At 48.6% G+C, this 18,967-nt stretch overlaps 1 protein-coding gene across 2 annotated transcripts in view; it reads left to right on the forward strand.

The window, feature by feature from the left end:
* STX1A (syntaxin 1A) overlaps positions 1–18,967 on the forward strand; it is a 112,627-nt gene that overhangs the window by 79,290 nt on the left and 14,370 nt on the right. For both annotated transcript variants that reach the window (XM_068655926.1, XM_068655925.1), the window contains exon 6: positions 9,604–9,712. In XM_068655926.1, coding sequence (XP_068512027.1) covers positions 9,604–9,712 — 109 coding nt within the window. The remainder of the gene's footprint in view (positions 1–9,603; positions 9,713–18,967) is intronic.

Here is an 18,967-nt window from a genome sequence, read left to right on the forward strand (position 1 = left end):
TCCCGGGTGTGGCCTTCTCTCCACCAGGACTTCAGGGGCTTTTGTAAAGCTACTTTCTGGTCACCTGGTCACCTGGCCCCTAGCCCATCTTGCAGCGTGCATTCCTGTCCCCAGTGCAGGACCCTGCATTTCCTTTTTGTGGTGGTTTTACTCAGGTGGGCAGCCGAGCTCCACCACAACCACTCTCTCACTCCCCCTCTCCTCAAAGAGGAAGGGGGAGAAAATACAACACAGAGAACTCGAGGTTTGAGATGAGAAAGGTTTAATTAAAGGGAAAGGGAATGGGAGGAAAAACAGAAACAAAAGAAACAATCAGTCCGCGCGGAAGCACAGAGAGAGAAAAAATTATTCTCTACTTCCCATCAGCGAGCGGTGTTCGGCCACATCCTGGGAAGCAGGGCCTCAAACGCGTAGTGGCCCCCTCCCCCATGAGAGCCCCCCCTTTTATTGCTGAGTGTGACATCAGGTGTTATGGAATATCCCTTTGGTTGGTTTAGGTCAGCTGCCCTGGCAATGTCCCCTCCCCATCACTTGCCCACCCCCAGCCTGCTGGCTCCTGGGGGCTTGGAAGGAGTCCTGATGCTGTGCCAGCACTATGCAGCAATAGACACAACACTGGAGTGATATCAGTGCTGTTCCAGCTACAAGTGCAGAGTACAGCACTGTGCAGGCTGCTGCAGGGAAAAGGTGACTCCAGCTCAGACAGACCCAACACACCTTTGAACTTCATGGGATTCCTGTCAGCCTCTTTCTCCAGACTTTAGAGGTCCCCCTGAATGCCAGCCCTGCCTTCCAAATTCCCAATTTGATGTATTCTGCAAATGTGCTGAAAATGCACTCAACTCTGTCATGCCAGCTTGGTGATGAATCTTTTTAACATACAGTCCCCAGCATCACACATGGAGGGATTGTCATTAGGAACTGGCCACTTGTTGGACTTTGTATTGCTGTTCACAACCATCTAAGTCTAGCAGTCCAATTTTCCATCTACCTTATCCAGCCCATCTCTTATCAAAATGGCTATAAGTATACCATGGGAGTCTGTGCTAAAGGCGTTAAACTCATGATATATACCATTCTTTATTCTCCTCTCATCTGCACAGCCAGGCATTTCATTGGAAAAGCCAAACAGGTGAGTACAGCATGATTTGCCCCTGGTAAATCTACACTGGTTGTTTCCAATTACCTTCTTGTCCTTCCAGGAGGACTCAGGGGAGGCCGAGCAGCCTTGGGTTTCCCAGATTCTCTTACCAAAAGTTTGGTCTAATGTTTACCTTTTGCCAATCCTCTGGAATCACCCATGGTCACTGCTGTCTTTTGAAGATGATGGAGAGGCCCTTTACAGTGACATGGGCCAGGTCCCATGGACCTGTGTATCTCCAGCTGGTGTAAGCTCTCCCATAGCCTACATCCTGCTCTGTGGGTAGTTCTTCATGTCTCTGGCAGAGGACTCTAGGAGGCCAAGAGGACTGAAGCAAAAGAGAAAAATGTAACCTTTGCCTTGGCCATTTCCCTAGTCAATGGGGCTCCTTCAGGCTCACTGGTACTTTTGGCAGACCATCTTGCTGTCCTGCACAACACTCACACTGTTCCAGCTGAGCTTTGGCTTTCTCAGCTCCTTCTTGGGCACTTGGCAGCATGTCTGTGCTCCCTGGAACCTGGCCCTGATCCCAGCTCTCTCCTAGTGTCTGAGATCCTGCCTGCCCTCAGTGCTGCTGGTGCTGCAGATTACTGCCTGGGCTCAGCACAGCACAGTGGAACCATCTCTGCACCTCCCTAGTGCAGGAAAGTGGGAAGGGGTTGCGTGCAGGGCCTGGCATGTGGCCAGGCACACCTTCACTTGCTTACGCTATCTGGAGCCAAGAAAACCAGTAGGAACCAGATTGAAATTAATTTTAAATCATCAGTCTGTGAGAAAAAATTTGCAATTGCTAAGCCTACCAAGGTGTTAAAATTGTCATTTTAAAACTCTTTTCGTGCCATACATTCAGCAGCATGCTCTGATCTGTCTAGAATGAAGCCCAAAGAAGCTTCCCTGCTTCTGAAAAGTGCTTTTGTGTGTGGGAGTTGGGACAGGTTGAACTGGAGATCTGATTTAGATGTCTGGTACATTAAGTGTGATTCTTGTGTAGGTATTTCTGCAACAACGGCTTTACTGGTTCATACAGACTTTGCTGTGAGCAAATCACTGAGTAAAAGAAAAAATGAGAAGCTAGATTACCCTTGTCAGCATGTTGTAAAGTAGGAGTAGCAGTGGTATCTAGGCATTAAGATTATGGACTTTCATTCTGGTTTTGCTGTTGCCATTGCCAGCCAAAAGAGCCCCATTGGACCTGGAGCCTTCATAGGAACAACTTCCACTTCCCGTCCATTGATGTGGGCTGGGGTACCCATCTGCTGTTTGACTACTTAAATTGTCTGGGCTATGTTGAACCTATGAAGGCAGGGAAGACCTGTGAGGATGTGTACCAGAAGATCTGACAGGGCTGGTCCTCCAGCTGTGGTCCTGGGGCAGATGAGGGTGCTGGCCTCTTCCACAGGAGCATGAGTCTATCCTTGGTGCTGGCTCAATTACAGAATCATCTAGGTTGGAAGAGACCTCCAAGATCACCGAGTCCAACCTATGACCTAACAAGTCCTCCACTAAACCATATCGCTAAGCTCTACATCTAAACATCTTTTAAAGACCTCCAGGGATGGTGACTCTACCACTTCCCTGGGCAGCCTATTCCAATGCCTAACAACCCTTTCTGTAAAGTTCTTCCTAATATCCAACCTAAACCTCCCCTGATGCAACTCTAGCCCATTCCCCCTCATCCTATCACCAGACACATTGGAGAATATGGAGAATAGACCAATCCCTACCTTGCTACGGTCTCCATTAAGGTACCTGTAGAGTGCAATAATGTTGCCCCTGAGCCTGTTCTTTTCCAGGGTGAGCAATCCCAGCTCCCTCAGCCATTCCTCATAAGACTTGTTCTCCAGACCCCTCACCAGCTTCACCACCCTTCTCTGGACTTGCTTGAGCACCTTGATGTCTTTCTTGTAGCGAGGGGCCCAAAACTGAACACAGTACTTGAGGTGCGGCCTCACCAGAGCCGAGTACAGGGGGACAATCACTTCCCTAGTCCTGCTGGCCACACTGCTTCTTATACAAGCCAGGATGCTGTTGGCCTTCTTGGCCACCTGAGCACACTTCTGGCTCATATTCAGCCGACTATCAACCAATACTCCTAGGTCCTTCTCCACCAGGCAGCTTTCCAACCACACAGCTCCCAGCCTGTAGCTCTGCTTGGGGTTATTGTGCCCCAGGTGCAGGACCCTGCACTTGGCCTTGTTGAACTTCATACAGTTGACCTCAGCCCATCGGTGCAGCCTATCCAGATCCTCCTGCAGAGCCTTCCTAGCATCGAGAGATCAACACATGCACCTAACCTGGTGTCGTCTGCAAACTTACTGAGGGTGCACTCAATGCCCTCATCCAGATCATCGATAAAGATATTAAAGAGGACTGGCCCTAATACTGAGCCCTGGGGGACACCACTAGTGACCGGCCTCCAGCTGGATATAACTCTGTTCACCACAACTCTTTGGGTCCGGCCATCCAGCCAGTTTTTAACGCAACAAAGTGTACGCCAGTCCAAGCCAAGAGCAGCCAGTTTCTTGAGGAGAATGCTGTGTGAAATGGTGTCAAAAGCCTTACTGAAGTCAAGGTAGACCACATCCACAGCCTTTCCCTCATCCACCCAGCGCGTCACTTTGTCATAGAAGGAGATCAGGTTTGTCAAGCAGGACCTGCCTTTCATAAACCCATGCTGACTGGGCCTGATCTCCTGGTTGCCCTGTAAGTGCCACATAATGACACTCAAGAGAATCTGCTCCATGAGCTTCCCTGGCACTGAGGTCGAACTAACAGGCCTATAGTTTCCTGGGTCTACCCTCTGGCCCTTCTTGTAGATAGGCATCACATTTTCTAGCTGCCAGTCAACTGGGACCTCCCCTGATAGCCAGGACTGTTGATAAATGATGGAAAGTGGCTTGGTCAGCTCCTCCGCCAGTTCTCTCAGTACCCTTGGGTGGATCCCATTCAGCCCCATTGACTTGCATACATCCAAGTGCTGTAGCAGGTCGCCAACCATTTCCTCATGGATTATGAGGGCCACATTCTGCTCCCTGTTCACTTCCACGAGCTCAGGAGACTGTGTATCCAAAGAATAACTGGTCTTGCTGCTAAAGACTGAGGCAAAGAAGGCATTAAGCACCTTAGTGTTTTCCTCATCTCTTTGTCACTAAGTTCCTCCCTGCATCCAGTAAAGGATGGAGACTCTCTTTAGTCCTCCTTTTTGTGTTTATGTATTTATAAAAACATTTTCTGTTGTCTTTAACAGCAGTAGCCATATTGAGCTCCAGATGAACTTCAGGCTTTCTAATATTGTCCCTACACATCCTTACAACATCCTTATAATCCCTCTGAGTGGCCTGCCCTCTTTTCCGAAGATCATAAACCTCCTTTTTTTTCCTAAGCTCTAGCCACAACTTTCTGTTCAACCAGGCCAGTCTTCTTCCACACCAGCTTGTCTTTGGGCACGTGGGAACAGACCGCTCCTGAGCCTTTAAGATTTCTTTCTTGAAGAGCGCCCAGCCATCCTCTTCCCTTCAGGACTGCCTCCCAAGGGACTCTGCCAACCAGTGTCCTGAATAGCTCAAAGTCTGCGCTCCGGAAGTCTAAGACAGCAGTTTTACTGGTGCCCTTCCTGGCTTCTCCAAGAATGGAGAACTACCATTTCATGGTCACTCTGCCCAAGACAGCTCCCGACCACCACATCTCCCACCAGTCCTTCTCTGTGAAGAGAAGGTCTAGCGAGGCACCTCCCCTGGTAGGCTCACTAACCAGCTGCGTCAGGAAGCTATCTTCCATGCTCTCCAGAAACCTCCTAGACTGCTTCCTCTGAGCTGTATTGCATGCCCAGGATATGTCTGGGAAGTTGAAGTGCCCCATGAGGACAAGAGCCGATGACTGTCCCAAACTCCATGAGCCCCAGCAAACTGGCCACTAGGGCAGCCTGGCTCCTGAGATGTTTCTGTACTGTGGAATAGATGTTTTCATGTTCTAAATTCATTATATTAACACCACCCTGTTTGTCCGCACATCACATCAGTAGTTTGAAGAAAGCACTCTGTCTATCTAAAAGATACAGGTACTTTGGGGTCACAGGGAGTTGTGCAGCTCCTGAGGGTATCCCCATCTCAGAAATATTGCCAGAGATGCAGGTTCACAGAAATGGTGACAGTATTTTCAGTGTTTCTATAAGTATGAAAGTTATTTCAAGTTCATAGCAGAGTGAACGCTAGTATTGTCATTCTTCCAAATGTTAGTATTTGTTATTCAGAATAGCTTTTGCTTTAATTGCTTTTGGGCTTGGTTTATCCAGCTGGTGCAGTGGAAATTTTCACCTTGGTTGGACTATTTCATACACTGTGAAAGAAACCCAGTTGGTGGAAACTCAGAAGCAGGAACTCTGCTTCCCCTGTATACCCAGTGGGAGCTCTGGAGGAAGGCTGGGGTGACCCACAGGAATCCACACAGGATGAGCACTTCAGAAATATCTTTCTCTTAAATAGAAAAATGTTATAGGACAAGGTCTTTGGTTTCAGTATATGCTTTGTGGGTGTTTTGTAGCACTCCATAGGTACCCAGAGACTGCTGGTTCTGCATGAGCTCTTTGGAAATCCATCTTGGTGGTTCAGCATAGTGGGTTGCTTTCCCAACATTTGAGGAGTAAATTGTTACTGGCCCTATGTGAAACAACCCCATTTCATAATGTTACTTAGTTTTTTTTTTTTTCTTTCAAATGCAAGAAAGTGCTTTTTATTTACTCTGAATTTTCAAGCAGTTTTTATTATTTAATGACTAAAAGCCATTTAAAATGCTTTTTCTAGTGCATTTTTTGTGAAACTCTGTGTTCTTTCAAAATCAAATGCATTTTATAGACATGTGGGATGCCTGTGGGAATGTAAAATAACAATCTGACCGAATAAACACTAAGTCGAATAACTTAAGTAAAAGAGAGATGGTGTGGTATACTGATTAGCAGAAAGGAATGTCTTTCAACACCTAAGGCTGTATTTGGCTGCAGATCAACATATGTTGATAGCTTTCAGCTGAATGAGAATTAACTGGATTTTAGGAAAATGATTTTGAAAAGGCAGAACAGGAGTCACTTGGACTGTATATCACATCTTTGCAGGATTTGTAGCTATGACTTGAAGATGACCAGGAGCTATTCTGACCTTGCTTTGGGCTGGGCGCCTCGAGCAGAGGCTGCTTGCTGAAGCTGACACTGCCAGGGTCTTTTGTGTGAGGTTTTCCAGCAGAAGAGGAATCAGATTGGCGGAGCCTGAGGGTCTGCCATAAATGCTGACCTGCGTCTTGCTTAGAATAGCTGCAAAGCAAATGCAAGTGTATCTAAAGATGTCTCCAGTGCTGTGCCCAGGAGGCAGGGGTAGGGGTGTGTTGGTCAGGGCTGCTCAGGACACCTGGTAGGATCATCTGGATGCATGTGTGCACCATGCATGTTTGGCCTGTTGGAGTGACAGTGCAGGGAGTGCAGGGACATGCTGTATTGACACTGTCCTGCCCATGTACAGGCTTTGAAGCATACTCCAGCTGGGCAGAGCTCAGGTACAGCCCTTTGTTTCAGCTGTCCATGGGATGTAACTCACTGTGAGCTTAGGCCATTCTGGTGGCTTGCCAACAGTTCTTTGTTTTACCAAGAGTTCCTTCATCCTATCAGTCACTCTCAGTGTTCTCTCTCCTTACATTCTTTCTGGATATCTTGTTTTCCTGTCCCTTTTCTGTCTCCTCTTCTCCTTTCTCCCTCCACCATTTTTCTATATCTCCTGTTGCTCCTGCTTCTGGAGTCTGGCTGCATGAGCAGTCTATTGGGTGTGAGGCTGGGGCAACACAATCCAGTGGCTTCCCACCTTGCACCATTGGCTTCCCACCTTGCATCTTCCCACCTGGTTACCATTGGCTGGCCCCAGCTTGTAGATGTCTGTCGCCTGCAGGTGGAATGCTGACTGTTCAGGCTGTGCGGTATATGTAGCCAGTCCCATCAATCACAGAATCATAGAATCATAGAATCATAGAATATCCCGAGTTGGAAGGGACCCAGAAGGATCATAGAGTCCAACTCCTTGCACCACGCAGGCCTACCCAAAAATTCAGACCATGTTGCTAAGTGCACAATCCAAACACTTCTTAAACTCCAGCATGCTGTTACTTCTGCTGCATGGATGAAGAAGGTCATGAACGGTTCTTGCCTGACACAGCATCAAATTTAGCTTCCCTTGAGACTCATGCATGAGAAACTCAGTTTTCTGAGTTTCTCAGTTTTCAGGAATGTTGGGGAAAAGGCTTGTTGATGAAGTGTAAGTGTTTGGATGTTGGATGCATGTGGTGCTCTGTCCTGGCTTTCCTGGAATATCTTCATTGCTGTTTGCTGTTCTCTTGTTAGTGGGCATCTCTATCATATGGCACTTCCAGCACAGGTGGGTTCTCGGTGGTTGAAGGGGGATGAGCTCCCACTCAGGGGCAGCACCAGCTTTGTGGGTGGGTGATGCTTGTCAGGGGTCAGTATGTTTGACTGGCTGTGGTTGGGATCTGGTTGCCTTTCCTTGGAAATGGAAAGTAGACTAATATAATGAGGGTGATCTGTGTGCAGGGGCTGACAGCTCTCCTGTGACATCAGCCCCAGGTGGGCAGGAAGCTCTGCAGGCAGCAGATGTGCAGCCATCCCCCTGTGTCTCCATGGGACCAGCATTCAGGGTGAGCAGTTTATGTGCGAAGCTGGGCTTATCTCAAGTACTGTGGAGTATTCACCTCGAGTACTCTGGTCTGTTTTGAGTCCCTCATTACAAGAAGGACGTTGAGGTGCTCAAGCGAGTCCAGAGAAAGGCTACAAAGCTGGTGAAGGGTCTGGAGAACAAGTCTTATGAGGAGCGGCTGAGGGAGCCAGGGTTGTTCAGCCTGGAGAAGAGGAGGCTCAGGGGCGACCTCAGGGGCGACGCTCTTTCTAAGTACCTTAAAGGAGGCTGTAGCGAGGTGGGGGTTGGCCTGTTCTCCCATGTGCCCAGTGATAGGACAAGGGGGAATGGGCTTAAGTTGCACCAGGGGAGGTTTAGGTTGGATATTAGGAAGAACTTCTTTACCAAAAGGGTTGTGAGGCATTGGAATGGGCTGCCCAGGGAGGTGGTGGAGTCACCATCCCTGGAGGTCTTTAAAAGACGTTTAGATGTAGAGCTTAATGATATGGTTTAGTGGAGTTCTTGTTAGTGTTAGGTCAAAGGTTGGACTCGGTGATCTTCGAGGTCTTTTCCTACGTAGATGATTCTGTTAGCTGCACTGCAGTGGCAGGCAGCTTGGTGGTGAGACTCACAACACAGGTCAGGTAAATAGTCCCATTGTTTATGAATGGCTGGAGGGCTGTAAAGAGCTATTTCAGCTTACTTTAAGGCTTATGGAAGACAGAGAGGCAATTGGAGATAGGCAACATAACTTCATAAAGGGCAAATCATGCCTGACTAACTTGATGGCCTTCTATGACAGCATTGTGGGGCAAGAGAAGGGCAACCAATGTCATCTACTGTGACTTGTACAAAGCCTTTGATATAGTCCCAAAGAACATCTTTGTGTCTAAACCGGCAAATGTAAGCGCTCAAGTAAGCGCTGTAAGTGCTCAAGGCCAGACTGGATGGGGCTTTGGGCAACCTGGTCTAGTGGGAGGTGTCCCTGCCCATGGCAGGTGGTTGGAACTGGATGTTCTTTAAGGCCCCTTCCAACCCAAACCATTCTATGATGCAATTTATAAAGGCTCTGTTGTCTTTGAAATTCCTGAAGTGGATGGGTGGACAGAGTTTGGGGGAGGTTTAGGGGGCATGGGGAATGTCTGGGCCCTCCAGTATGGGGAGGGAAAACAGGGCTGTCCTAGAGCATGCTACATGCTAACAGGCTAGCCTGCTCGGCCTGGCCCCAGTGCTCCACGCCAGCCTGACTGGTGGCTGGCCCCTGCCTGTGCCTGGGGAAGTGCAGCAGGCAGGAAAGGCTGGGCAGCAGCACTACCCACTCCCAGCAGGACAGACAAGTTCAGAACCAGGTGGGCGATGTTTTGTCTGTCTGCTGTGCTAGACCTGCTTCTCTACCAGCACATTACCCATTTCTTCTGACAGACCACTAAAATGTTCTCAGATCGGTGCTGCTGTAGGAACAGTCAGGGGCATGGGCTGGGTGGCACTGGGGTTCCAACTCCAGTGCTGCTATCTGTTGGCAAATGTCCCCTGCCAGGTAGCTGCCATGCGATCAGCCCAGGCACCTGTGTTGGCCTCAAGGGGGCTGCTGCCTGCCACAGCCCCCAGTGAACTCTGGTGGCTGAGAAAAAAGCCTAGACTGGGGTGCAGGGTTCAGGGTCAGTCCTAGCCTTGTCATGCACTGTTGCCCACCTTGAATTCTCATACAGTTTGAGAGTGGCTGCCAGGCTGGAAATGGTGTTTGGATGCTGGAAGCAGCCAGGTTCTGAACCCCCTCTGTTGCTCTTCCCTCTGCAGCACTCAACGCTGTCGCGCAAGTTCGTAGAAGTGATGTCTGAGTACAACGCCACACAGACTGACTACCGGGAGCGCTGCAAGGGCAGGATTCAGAGACAGCTGGAGATCAGTGAGTAAATGCAGTGGGGAGTACACCTGGGCAGCCACGGGCTGCATCCTGCACTATCTGTGGCAGAGCCAGAGGTGCCCACACCTGCGCACGCTTCTGTGTCCAAGCCCAAGTGTCCGTGGGCTGTGCATGCACTCAGGAGTGGCTAGGATGTGCTCCTGCTACAGGGCAGACAAGTGACAGTCCCTTTTATTTTTCTGTGTTTCATTGTTAAAAATATAGTCAGTAATGCTGGTGTGCCCACCGGAGCTGAGGAACAAGTGATTCCCACATCTGTGCAGTCCCTACAGCCGACATGGCTAGGCACTTCTGCTGTTTGGGTTTTCATCACATTTGGATTTGTGCTCATGCCCCACTGCGGGATGCTGCTCACTGCACACCTGGCACAGCTCTGAAGCACCCGAGGTTGGCCATGCATGCTGCTGGTGTGGGCACTTAAGACAGCTGGCAGCAAGCCTCATGCACTGCTGGGCTCTGGCAGGAGTACATGTGGGCTGCGGGCAGTGAGGAGAGCCACCATTAGCCCAAAGGTTTTCAGCTTAATCATATCAAACTTATTTAGCTGCCCTGGTTAAGAAAGGCAAATAGCAGTGCCTTCCTGGGGAGTTGGCTCCATCCATCTAGCGTCTGCACAAGGTGGGTGTTGTCCTAGATGCTGTCATCCCTCCCAGTGTTGCAGGCAGACTGCAGTGCATGGCATCTCTGCTCCAGGCACTGAGAGCATTGCTTCGCCTGCAGGGCTGGAAAGGTGTGCCTGCATCCTGCAAAGCACAAAAACTGCAAAGGTTTTCTTAAATGCTGCATAGAGACCACAGAGAGAGAAATTTCTCTCTCTCTTGTTTGCAGCTAATTTTGAACTCCAACAGGCTTGTGGGAGGTCCTGACTCCCATGTATATCTGTGGCATCAGTCCCTGCCCAGGTATTAGCAGTGCTTGACTTTCCTCTGGGCGGTTTTCATTTCAGGTATGCTGAAATATATATAATAACAGACAAATGAGCTCTTGAGATATGGGCATTTTATATTCTCAACATTTTCCCTTATAGCAACCTTGCCCCAGGATGGTGGTAGTTCTCTGCAGTGGTGGTGTCTTCTGGCTGAAGGTGGGCCCCAGGTGACACCTCTGAGGCCATTTAGCCACTGTGGCACTCGGATCTCCTTAAGATTTCACTGTGTAATTCAGAGCCCATCACTGAGAAGTCTATCTTCGTCTGCCCACAAAATCTGCTTTCCTAGTGATTATTCTGGGGAATCAGTGATACATGGTTAGCTTCAGAGAAATGTGGTCATCTCCCAGCAACGAAGAATCTTAACACCACCATAATTAGGGGCATAAGCAGACAAGAGGGAAGTTAGGGCGAGTAGATACTGAAAGACATTTTGCAAATAATTTCATGGGCAGACGTGTGTCATGAGTTTTTGTGATTAAAATGTAAAAGTCTGAAACACAGTCCATTTTTTTCTCACAAACAAATGAGCATTTTTTCGTTTCAAGATTCATCTTGAATAAAAAAGCAGATCTCTGAGTCCTAATGGTTTCCTTGAAGGTCACTTGTGGAAATGTCCCTTGTGAGCTGCAAATGCCTGTGAATCTGGATGCCAGTGGGTAGCTTCTGTGGAAGGATAAAAGGAGACTTGACTGTGCAAATCTTTCCTTTGTTAAGATTATTCTTTATAATGTGTAATAATAAGAAGAATATTTCACACCGGCTGAACAGAGGATTGATTGACATGAGGCTCAACAAGAGCTTGACATTTAAAGTAAAGCAGGATGATGAATGTGTGTCACTGCTCCAGCTGACAGTGACTAATTTGTTAGCTAATGTCATTCTGTAGGTGATACCCAGCCACAGGGGTGTCTTACAACATAACAGGAATTTAAAGTATCCCCATTCCTCCCTTTTAAGAGAGGAGAAGATTTGAAAGGATTTAGCCAGGTCCTTAATCATCTGCAGAGAAACCATGAAAGAATCCTGAAAGAAACTTTCCTCTTGTTTGTCAGGTTTTAGAAGGACTCTGCCGCTCTGTTTAAGTTATGCAGTAGTTGTCTGTGCATTGTCTAACTGGGCTGGCCTTTAGAGCTGGCAGAGCATTGACAGGGCATGAGGAAAAGGCTCACAGTGGTGCAGTTGTTGGGTGCAGAGGAGGTGTCCTAGTCAGTGACAGTGAGGAACCTGCCTTCCCTTTTGGGGCCGAGATATAAGGCAGATGCATGTGGAGGATGGGAATCTGTGTTGTGCACAGCCCAGTGCACAATCCTTTGCAAAAGCTTGGTTCCTTTGGCTGGTGACAGCAGAAAATCCCTGTTGGCAAAAAGAAGTGACAAGCTTACTGGGGTTTTGTCAGGAGTGCTGTCTGGACAGAGAGCTGTGCTTTTCCCTTCATGTAACAGCCAGCACTGCTGAACTGAGCTCAGCTGGGAAGTGGTGGCTGCACAAATATCTATGAAATCTGTAGCTCTCGTTTTCCGCTGATGGAAGTGCTGGGAGCTCTGACAGCAAAGTCAGTAAATCACTGAGGTTCTGTAAGTATGAGAGCAGGGATTTATCAACTGCTCTGTGGAGGCTTTCTGGCAGCTGGTGAGCTTCTCTGTCCTAACTGCTTCTACATCTTGCTCCAGAAATGGGATAGTCACTCCAGCTTCTTTTCCTGGTCTGATGTTTGTGACATGCTTGTTCTGTACGTGGCAGCCTTACGCCTCCTCTCTGTGTGGTGCAGAGATGGTAGTGGGCATGCAGAGAAATAGCTCTCTGTTGAAGTGCTGCTGTCTGCAGAGGAATACTTTTCCTTTCTGGTGCTGGAAGTGTCATGGCTGGATGGGACATGGTGATGAGTAAAGTCTGGGGACAGGGTCTGCAGGGACATAATGAGTGGGAAAAGCTCAGTATGTGCTTGTTGCAGAAGAAACGATGATGTAGGAATACTGCCATGGCACTTTCATGGGCAGTGGGTCATAGGCCCGGGCAATGCTGTTTTTCACAAAGAACAACTAACTGGTGAACCCTTGGGGCTCTTCACAGCCCCCTCAGGACCTCAGGACCTACCTCTTTTCCTTGTGTAGGCAACTTGTGCATGACAGAGGTTATGCCTCTGGTCCTTACTGTCACCTTGCACATACAGTGTGTGCTGAGTCCCTGAGTCTGACTTGGTTAACTGGGTATCCTCTCCTCTCACTGCTTCTGTTCTAGTCCTAGCAGTTGTCCCCTTTTCACCTACCCACTCACTGCTTCCAAGCACACCAAGACAGAGGATGTCACAGAGGCATGCAGTGTCCTCAGGTTGCTGAGTGCTGGACAGATCCTTGGTGGCTGTTCTTGCTCAACCACCTCTTGCTGAGATGTGTCCCCCCTCTGTGGCATCCCCACGGATGCTACTTGGAGCCGTGCTTTCACTAGTGCTTTCTGGAGCTTGAGTGTCATTGCTGCATGCAACAGGAGGTGTTGCTCCTTTGTTTTCTCCTCTCAATTTTGGCCATTACGAGGAATGACATCTTAAGTGATTAGGTTTTGATCCCAGAGAATTTGGATTTGAGGCCTGGAGGAGCTTTCTATGGCACTTGTGTAGCTTTGATGCCATTAAGGTACTGCATAGAGACTGTTTTTTATGAACAAGAAGTTATGTGTGAGACCGAGGATCCAAAAATAAAGAATCTGTTGTCTCTAAAGGCACTGAGAGAACTAATCAGCCCCCACCCCACTATGTGAGACTGGGTTAATTGATGTGCAGAAGTGCAAGCTGTAGATGCTTCATGAACTGCCCATGATCTAGGACAGCCCGGGGCTGGTCCAACGCAGGTAGCTCTTTTGAGTAGCCCTGAGCAGCCTGAAAGGCCATGGTGCTCCCCATGTGTGCTGGTGGGTTGGCAGGGCAGGAGAAGCTGCATGCACAGTGCTACATGGGAGCCTGAACAGATTCACATGGGGTTCCTTGTGGCACTTCCATCTCACAACTTACCACTCATTCATCTACCCTACAAAGGTCCTCTTGGGTCAAAATGCCTACACAGCTCTGGAGGCTGGCACCTGCAGCCCTCCCTGTTGGAGCAGAAGGGGTCACAGGGCAGGGATCCAGGCAGCAGTTTGTGACATCCTGCTCAGGCTTTTACAGCTGAAGTCTGCTCCCCTCAATACCACTGCTGCCGGTGCTAGACCTGTCTATGCTGGGGGACAGCCAAGTGGGCTGGGTCCCCAGCACTTGCTGCCTCTGCATGCACAGATAGACAGGACAGCATTATCCATCACTGTGGGAGTTGTATAGATTTGTATCTACAGAGAGCTTGGAAGTCTGATTCAGACAGAGGATCCCAGCCTCCAGGGAAGGTGTCTGGTTCTCTCTGTGTCCAGCCTGAGCCCTAGTGTCATTCTGTGGGTGCTCATGCAGCCTTGCTGTGGGGAGGAGGGATGCTTTGAGCACAGCTGACTTGTTACAGTTAATGCAGCTGTGGCATATTGGACTTCTGCAGTCCAGAGGCACCTACCTGGCAGTCTTTCCTATTTATACAGTGTGATGTGCAGAACTCTGCAAACTGATGTTTTGCACGGGCTGTGTGACCAGTGCAAGCTGCAGTACCAGCACCTTCCCCATGGAGCTTCCCCAAATCCCTGCACATTCCAGAGGGAGCTGCCCCTGCCCTCTCTCTGGGAAGCTGGTTGATCCCTTCGAGGGCCACAACCCCTGCAGTGGCACTGAGGGGAGTTTGGTGGCAAGTCTCTGTAATGGCTTCATGTCTCTGCCTGTCCCAGAGCTTCATGACCTGTCTTGTGCCATTCTCTCCTTTCCAGCTAAGGGCTGAGTTTGCTTCTCTCTCTGTTTCACAGTCAATAGCAGTGCTCTATGCTGCTTTGTCTGTTGACAACTCTCAGAGGCTTTTCTCAGGAAAGCTTTAATTTCTAAAGATGCCAAGAGAGAGAAAGATGCATTCTGGAGCTCTCTATGGAGGCAGAGGACCCGTTATCATAATTTTCCAGTATTTTGCCAAATTTCAGGGCATAGATTTTCTCCTGGGCTCTTCTGCTTTATAGGCACTTTCCATTGACTCAGCACTTTCATCCCATTTGTGGTTAATTTGCAGTAATTTTGTGGTAATGTGGAAAGACAATGGATCAAACAGGTATCTGACACACATTTATCCGTTTTTGTTGCTGTTGAAGATCTAACAATAGCCTTCCAAACCATGAAACCTAGCCAGAAGGCAGTGGACTTGCAGGACCCCAGAAGACTTCCCTGGAAGTCTTTGGTGAGTGCTGTGCTGCATGGTGTGGACAAGGTGTAGCTTCCAGGCCTCATGCTTTGTCTTAGCATTAAAGCAAACTTTCTGACCAGCTACATCCTTTGGTGAAGCCTACACTGCCTGGCTCCTTGTTAACCCACATGATGTCTGTGCTCTCATTCTTTGCCTTGAATGCTTCGAGGCCTTTAACTGCTCTGTGCTTTGCAAGAGTGGAATGGGACAGCAAGGAGGCAGTGAGAGACAGGGCAAGGGCACGTATCCTGCATTCTGTCCTGTCTCTGCCTGCAAGACATGGCAACCCCTGGAGCTGATACTGCTGCTTGTCTTCAGGGCTTTCTTCAGGACTTGAATGGGACAGTGCAGTGGGTCCTTGAGATGCACCGTACTCAGCACACTCCTCTTTGTCACTGTGCCAGTGACCACTCAGTGCTGAGCATAATCAACATGAGGGTTAGTAAATTTGTGCTGTTCCAACCCTTGTTTTGCCTTCCTGGGTCCAGGGCTGCCATGAGCAAGGAGCCAATAGCAACCAGAGAGAAGCCAGCATGACTTTCTGCAAAACAGGCCCTGTTACATGAACCAATTAATCTTTCTAGTGGAGTAAAAGGAATGTATTAATTCAAACACAAGACAAGATCTGACAAAAGTCAGATGTTTTGATTAAGAATTTAGGTCCTTTGGCTCTGGGATTGTGTGTCGGACACAAGCATCTGTGCAGGCTGAAGCTGGGTCATGCTTGGCACCAGCAGGCTCTGGATGATCTTCCACCAAAGCTAGAAAAAAGCTTGCGGAGCTTTTGTCCTTGGAGATGTCTTTTTGGAAGGCTTGATAATGTGTCCTAATTTATATGAATCTTCAGAAATCTCTGGCTGCCAGAAATTTTCCAGTTGACAAAACAAAAAAGCTTTTGGACTGTCCTTTGGAGTTATGGAAAGTTTTGTTTGGAGGTAGTTTTGTTTGCAATTACAAAGACTTTTCTCTGATTGATGGCACTTGCACAACATGAAGAACCACCAGCAGCGGAACACGGGACTCAGCTTTGCCCACTGAGAGTCAGTGTGGCAGAAATGGCCTGCAGGGCTGGGAAGGGGGTGTCATGGGTTGCCCTTGGTGATTATAAAACTTGAAGCAGTGACTGGAAGCAGGCTGTGGAGCCCTTCCAGGAGCTTGGGGAGGTAAGGAGGATGTTTCAACCCAAGGGCACATCAGCATTACACAACTCCTTCAGACCTGTGAGCACACAGGTTGCAGAGTTAAGCCCTGATCTGTAGTTACTGAACAGGCTTCACTGAGCTCACGTTTGGTATAAAAAGATGTTGAATGCCTGGAGATCCTCTTGTACTTCACCATTCACAGACCTGGGGATGAGGAGAGGTGGCAGATTCTGGCAGAGCAGTATGCAGAGGTGGTGGAGCCTCTTGCCAAGGCTCCCAGCCCTCCTGCAGGAGGATGGAAGGGGGTCGGAACATGTCAGCAGGAGTGGTGAAGGACTCTAGCAGAATGTGGTTACCGTGGGTAATTTCCATTAGAAATTTCCATTTCCATTGGGCTAAAATAGAAAAGATTTTGCTTCTTGGAGTTGCCAGCCATGGTGTGAGTAGAGCTAGGATGAGGACTTGCAAAGCAGCAGCTTCTCAGGGCTTTGGGGGCCACTAGCAGTTCTTAGTCATCAAGACAAACCTCTCCCAGGACTTCCACCTCTGCCCATGGATCCTGCAACTGTATAAGATCAGGCCTGGGCCACCCAGTTCACATCCAAGATGTGTTGCAGATGTACCTGTCTCCAGCTCTGTCTCCTGGGACTTTGGATCTTTGTCTTAGTCATGTCCCCAGTCTTTCTCTGGCCATGCCTCCTGGATAGACCTTGGCCCCACAGTGTAGCTTTGTCTCCAGTCCTGTCTCCAGTCCCATTTCCTGCTGTTCCTGACAGGACACTTTGGAGCTACCCCAGATCTGATTTCACAGCTTGCCTTGTCTGACACTGCTGCTGGACTCTGTTATCACCACTCATCTTTCATGCTGTGGGATTGCACCCCAGTTGGTGAAGGCCCCATGTGTGCTGGGGTCACTCCAGCTCCTGTCTCAGACCCTGCCCTGGAGCAACCTCACTCTTGCTTCTCTAGCACAGCCCTGGGGAGGTTGCCAAGGCAGGATAGCATACCAGCATTTCAGCATTCCCCAGGTTTCTGAAGCCTTTGGAATGCCTGTGACCACATTGCCCAGAACTTGAAGAAAACATTTAAAACCCACCATTTATGTAAGGGCTGTGGGCTTGTTCTTGCTGTTCATCCAGGGAGATGTGGGGACAAGGAACCATGCCTGCCCAAGCAACTCCAGGAACGGGGAACCACTGGATGAGCTCATGCCAGCTCTGTTAAGGAACAACTTCTGCTGCAGGGTGGTGATCCCTGTTGTCTGGTTCTGGTTGCCTCTCTTTTTGGGGCTGCAGACCAAACATGGAGGAGCAGTCTGCTGCTCCTCACCCTCTATGGTTCTTTGTGCCTTATGGGTGGAGCATTTCTTTGCTTTGTCATATGGTCCCTTTTCTTCCTCTTTATAATCTTTATTATATTTTTTAATGTTGATATCTAACATCTGCTCAGTTTGTGATTTTGTCTCCTTGCAGTATGCAGTCAGATTTGAAGATTTACTCCATTAAGTGATGAGCTGTGGATTATGCTCCCCTTTGAGCCATTTGGCTCAGTTTAGTCCTTCCTTACAGAACTGCTGGGAGGGATGCAGGCTCTATTTTAGGCTCCTTGAGCCCATCAAATGCAATTCGTTTGACCCCAAGTGGTACAGCAATAGACTACTGGGAGGCTCATAGCTGGGAGAATCAGTGTTGCTGAACCGGTGTGCTGCTCACTGAGCTCAGCAGCAGGTTCTCAGTGCATGATTTGGGCTGCAATACTTTGCATCCCTCTGCTCTCTCTGTTTAGTGTGGAGGCCTGGGGAGGTCTGAATGCTCCAGTCCCCCACATAGCAGCACAGCTTGCTGTGACCTGGACTGATGATAGCCCAGGAACTGTCCCATATTCTTGAAAGCTTGGTGTCCAGCCAGGCACAGTGGGGCAAAGCTCAATCCATTTTTCTCTCTTCACCTAAATCATGGGCTGCCTGTCCCAAAAAAGCCCCAGACATGCCAAGAAGAGTGTCCCATTATGGTCTATGCCTTGGTTTCCCACTTCAAGAGCCAGTTGGGCACTGTTGCAGGCTTATTGAGCCATGCCTATTGCTTATTAAAACAAAAATCCTATTAACTTTTTAGATTATTTGTTAGTCACAAATAAAATTCTTTCCTGGCCATGGGCAATTAACATTGAAGATAAAGTATTTCATTTCAACAAAACCTGTAAAAGAGAAATTTCTTTTTAAAGAATTTCCATTTTTCGCTCCTGGCTATTGTTTTTTGTCTTGTTCTTTTTTATTTTCTATCTATCTGTCTTCTAACTGTATTTTTCAGACATCCAAGTAAATGGCTTCCTTTCTATTTCCACCTGTCCATCTCAATTACATCTAGCTTTTAGAATCTCCATGAGCTTCAACGTGCAGATCGCAGCTCCTGTTCTACCTCCTGCAATGTCTCCTCTGCTGCTTGCTGGTCTGTATGACTTGCTGGAGGTGTTCGCAGAGCACTGAATCCAGCTCTGCCCAGATACTCCTGGGCTGATATGGATTTAGATGTCACCAGGTGCTGGGCCTTGTCATGTCATATGCAGGTTCCGCTCCCCATGCTTGGGGCACTCTCACAGCCCTCCACCTGCTCCTTTGAGGCTTCTGGAAGAGCTGATGAGTTTCAGTTCTCCCTTTGTTGCCTTCCCTTTGACTCACTTCTTACTTGCCTGTGTACCCAGGAAGAGGAACATATTCAGTGCAGGCATCAAGGAGCTGTGCAGCGCTGATAATGTTGGGCAAAAGAGGAGCATGGATGAGGAAGATCGGAGAAGTGATCCCAGCTACCCACAGCACATCAGAGTGTGCCCTCCTGACTCCTAAATCTTCAAGTCCCACTCAGTGTCTGCAAGA

Source organism: Anas acuta, chromosome 19 (assembly GCF_963932015.1).
Source record: "Anas acuta chromosome 19, bAnaAcu1.1, whole genome shotgun sequence".
NCBI lineage: Eukaryota > Metazoa > Chordata > Aves > Anseriformes > Anatidae > Anas > Anas acuta.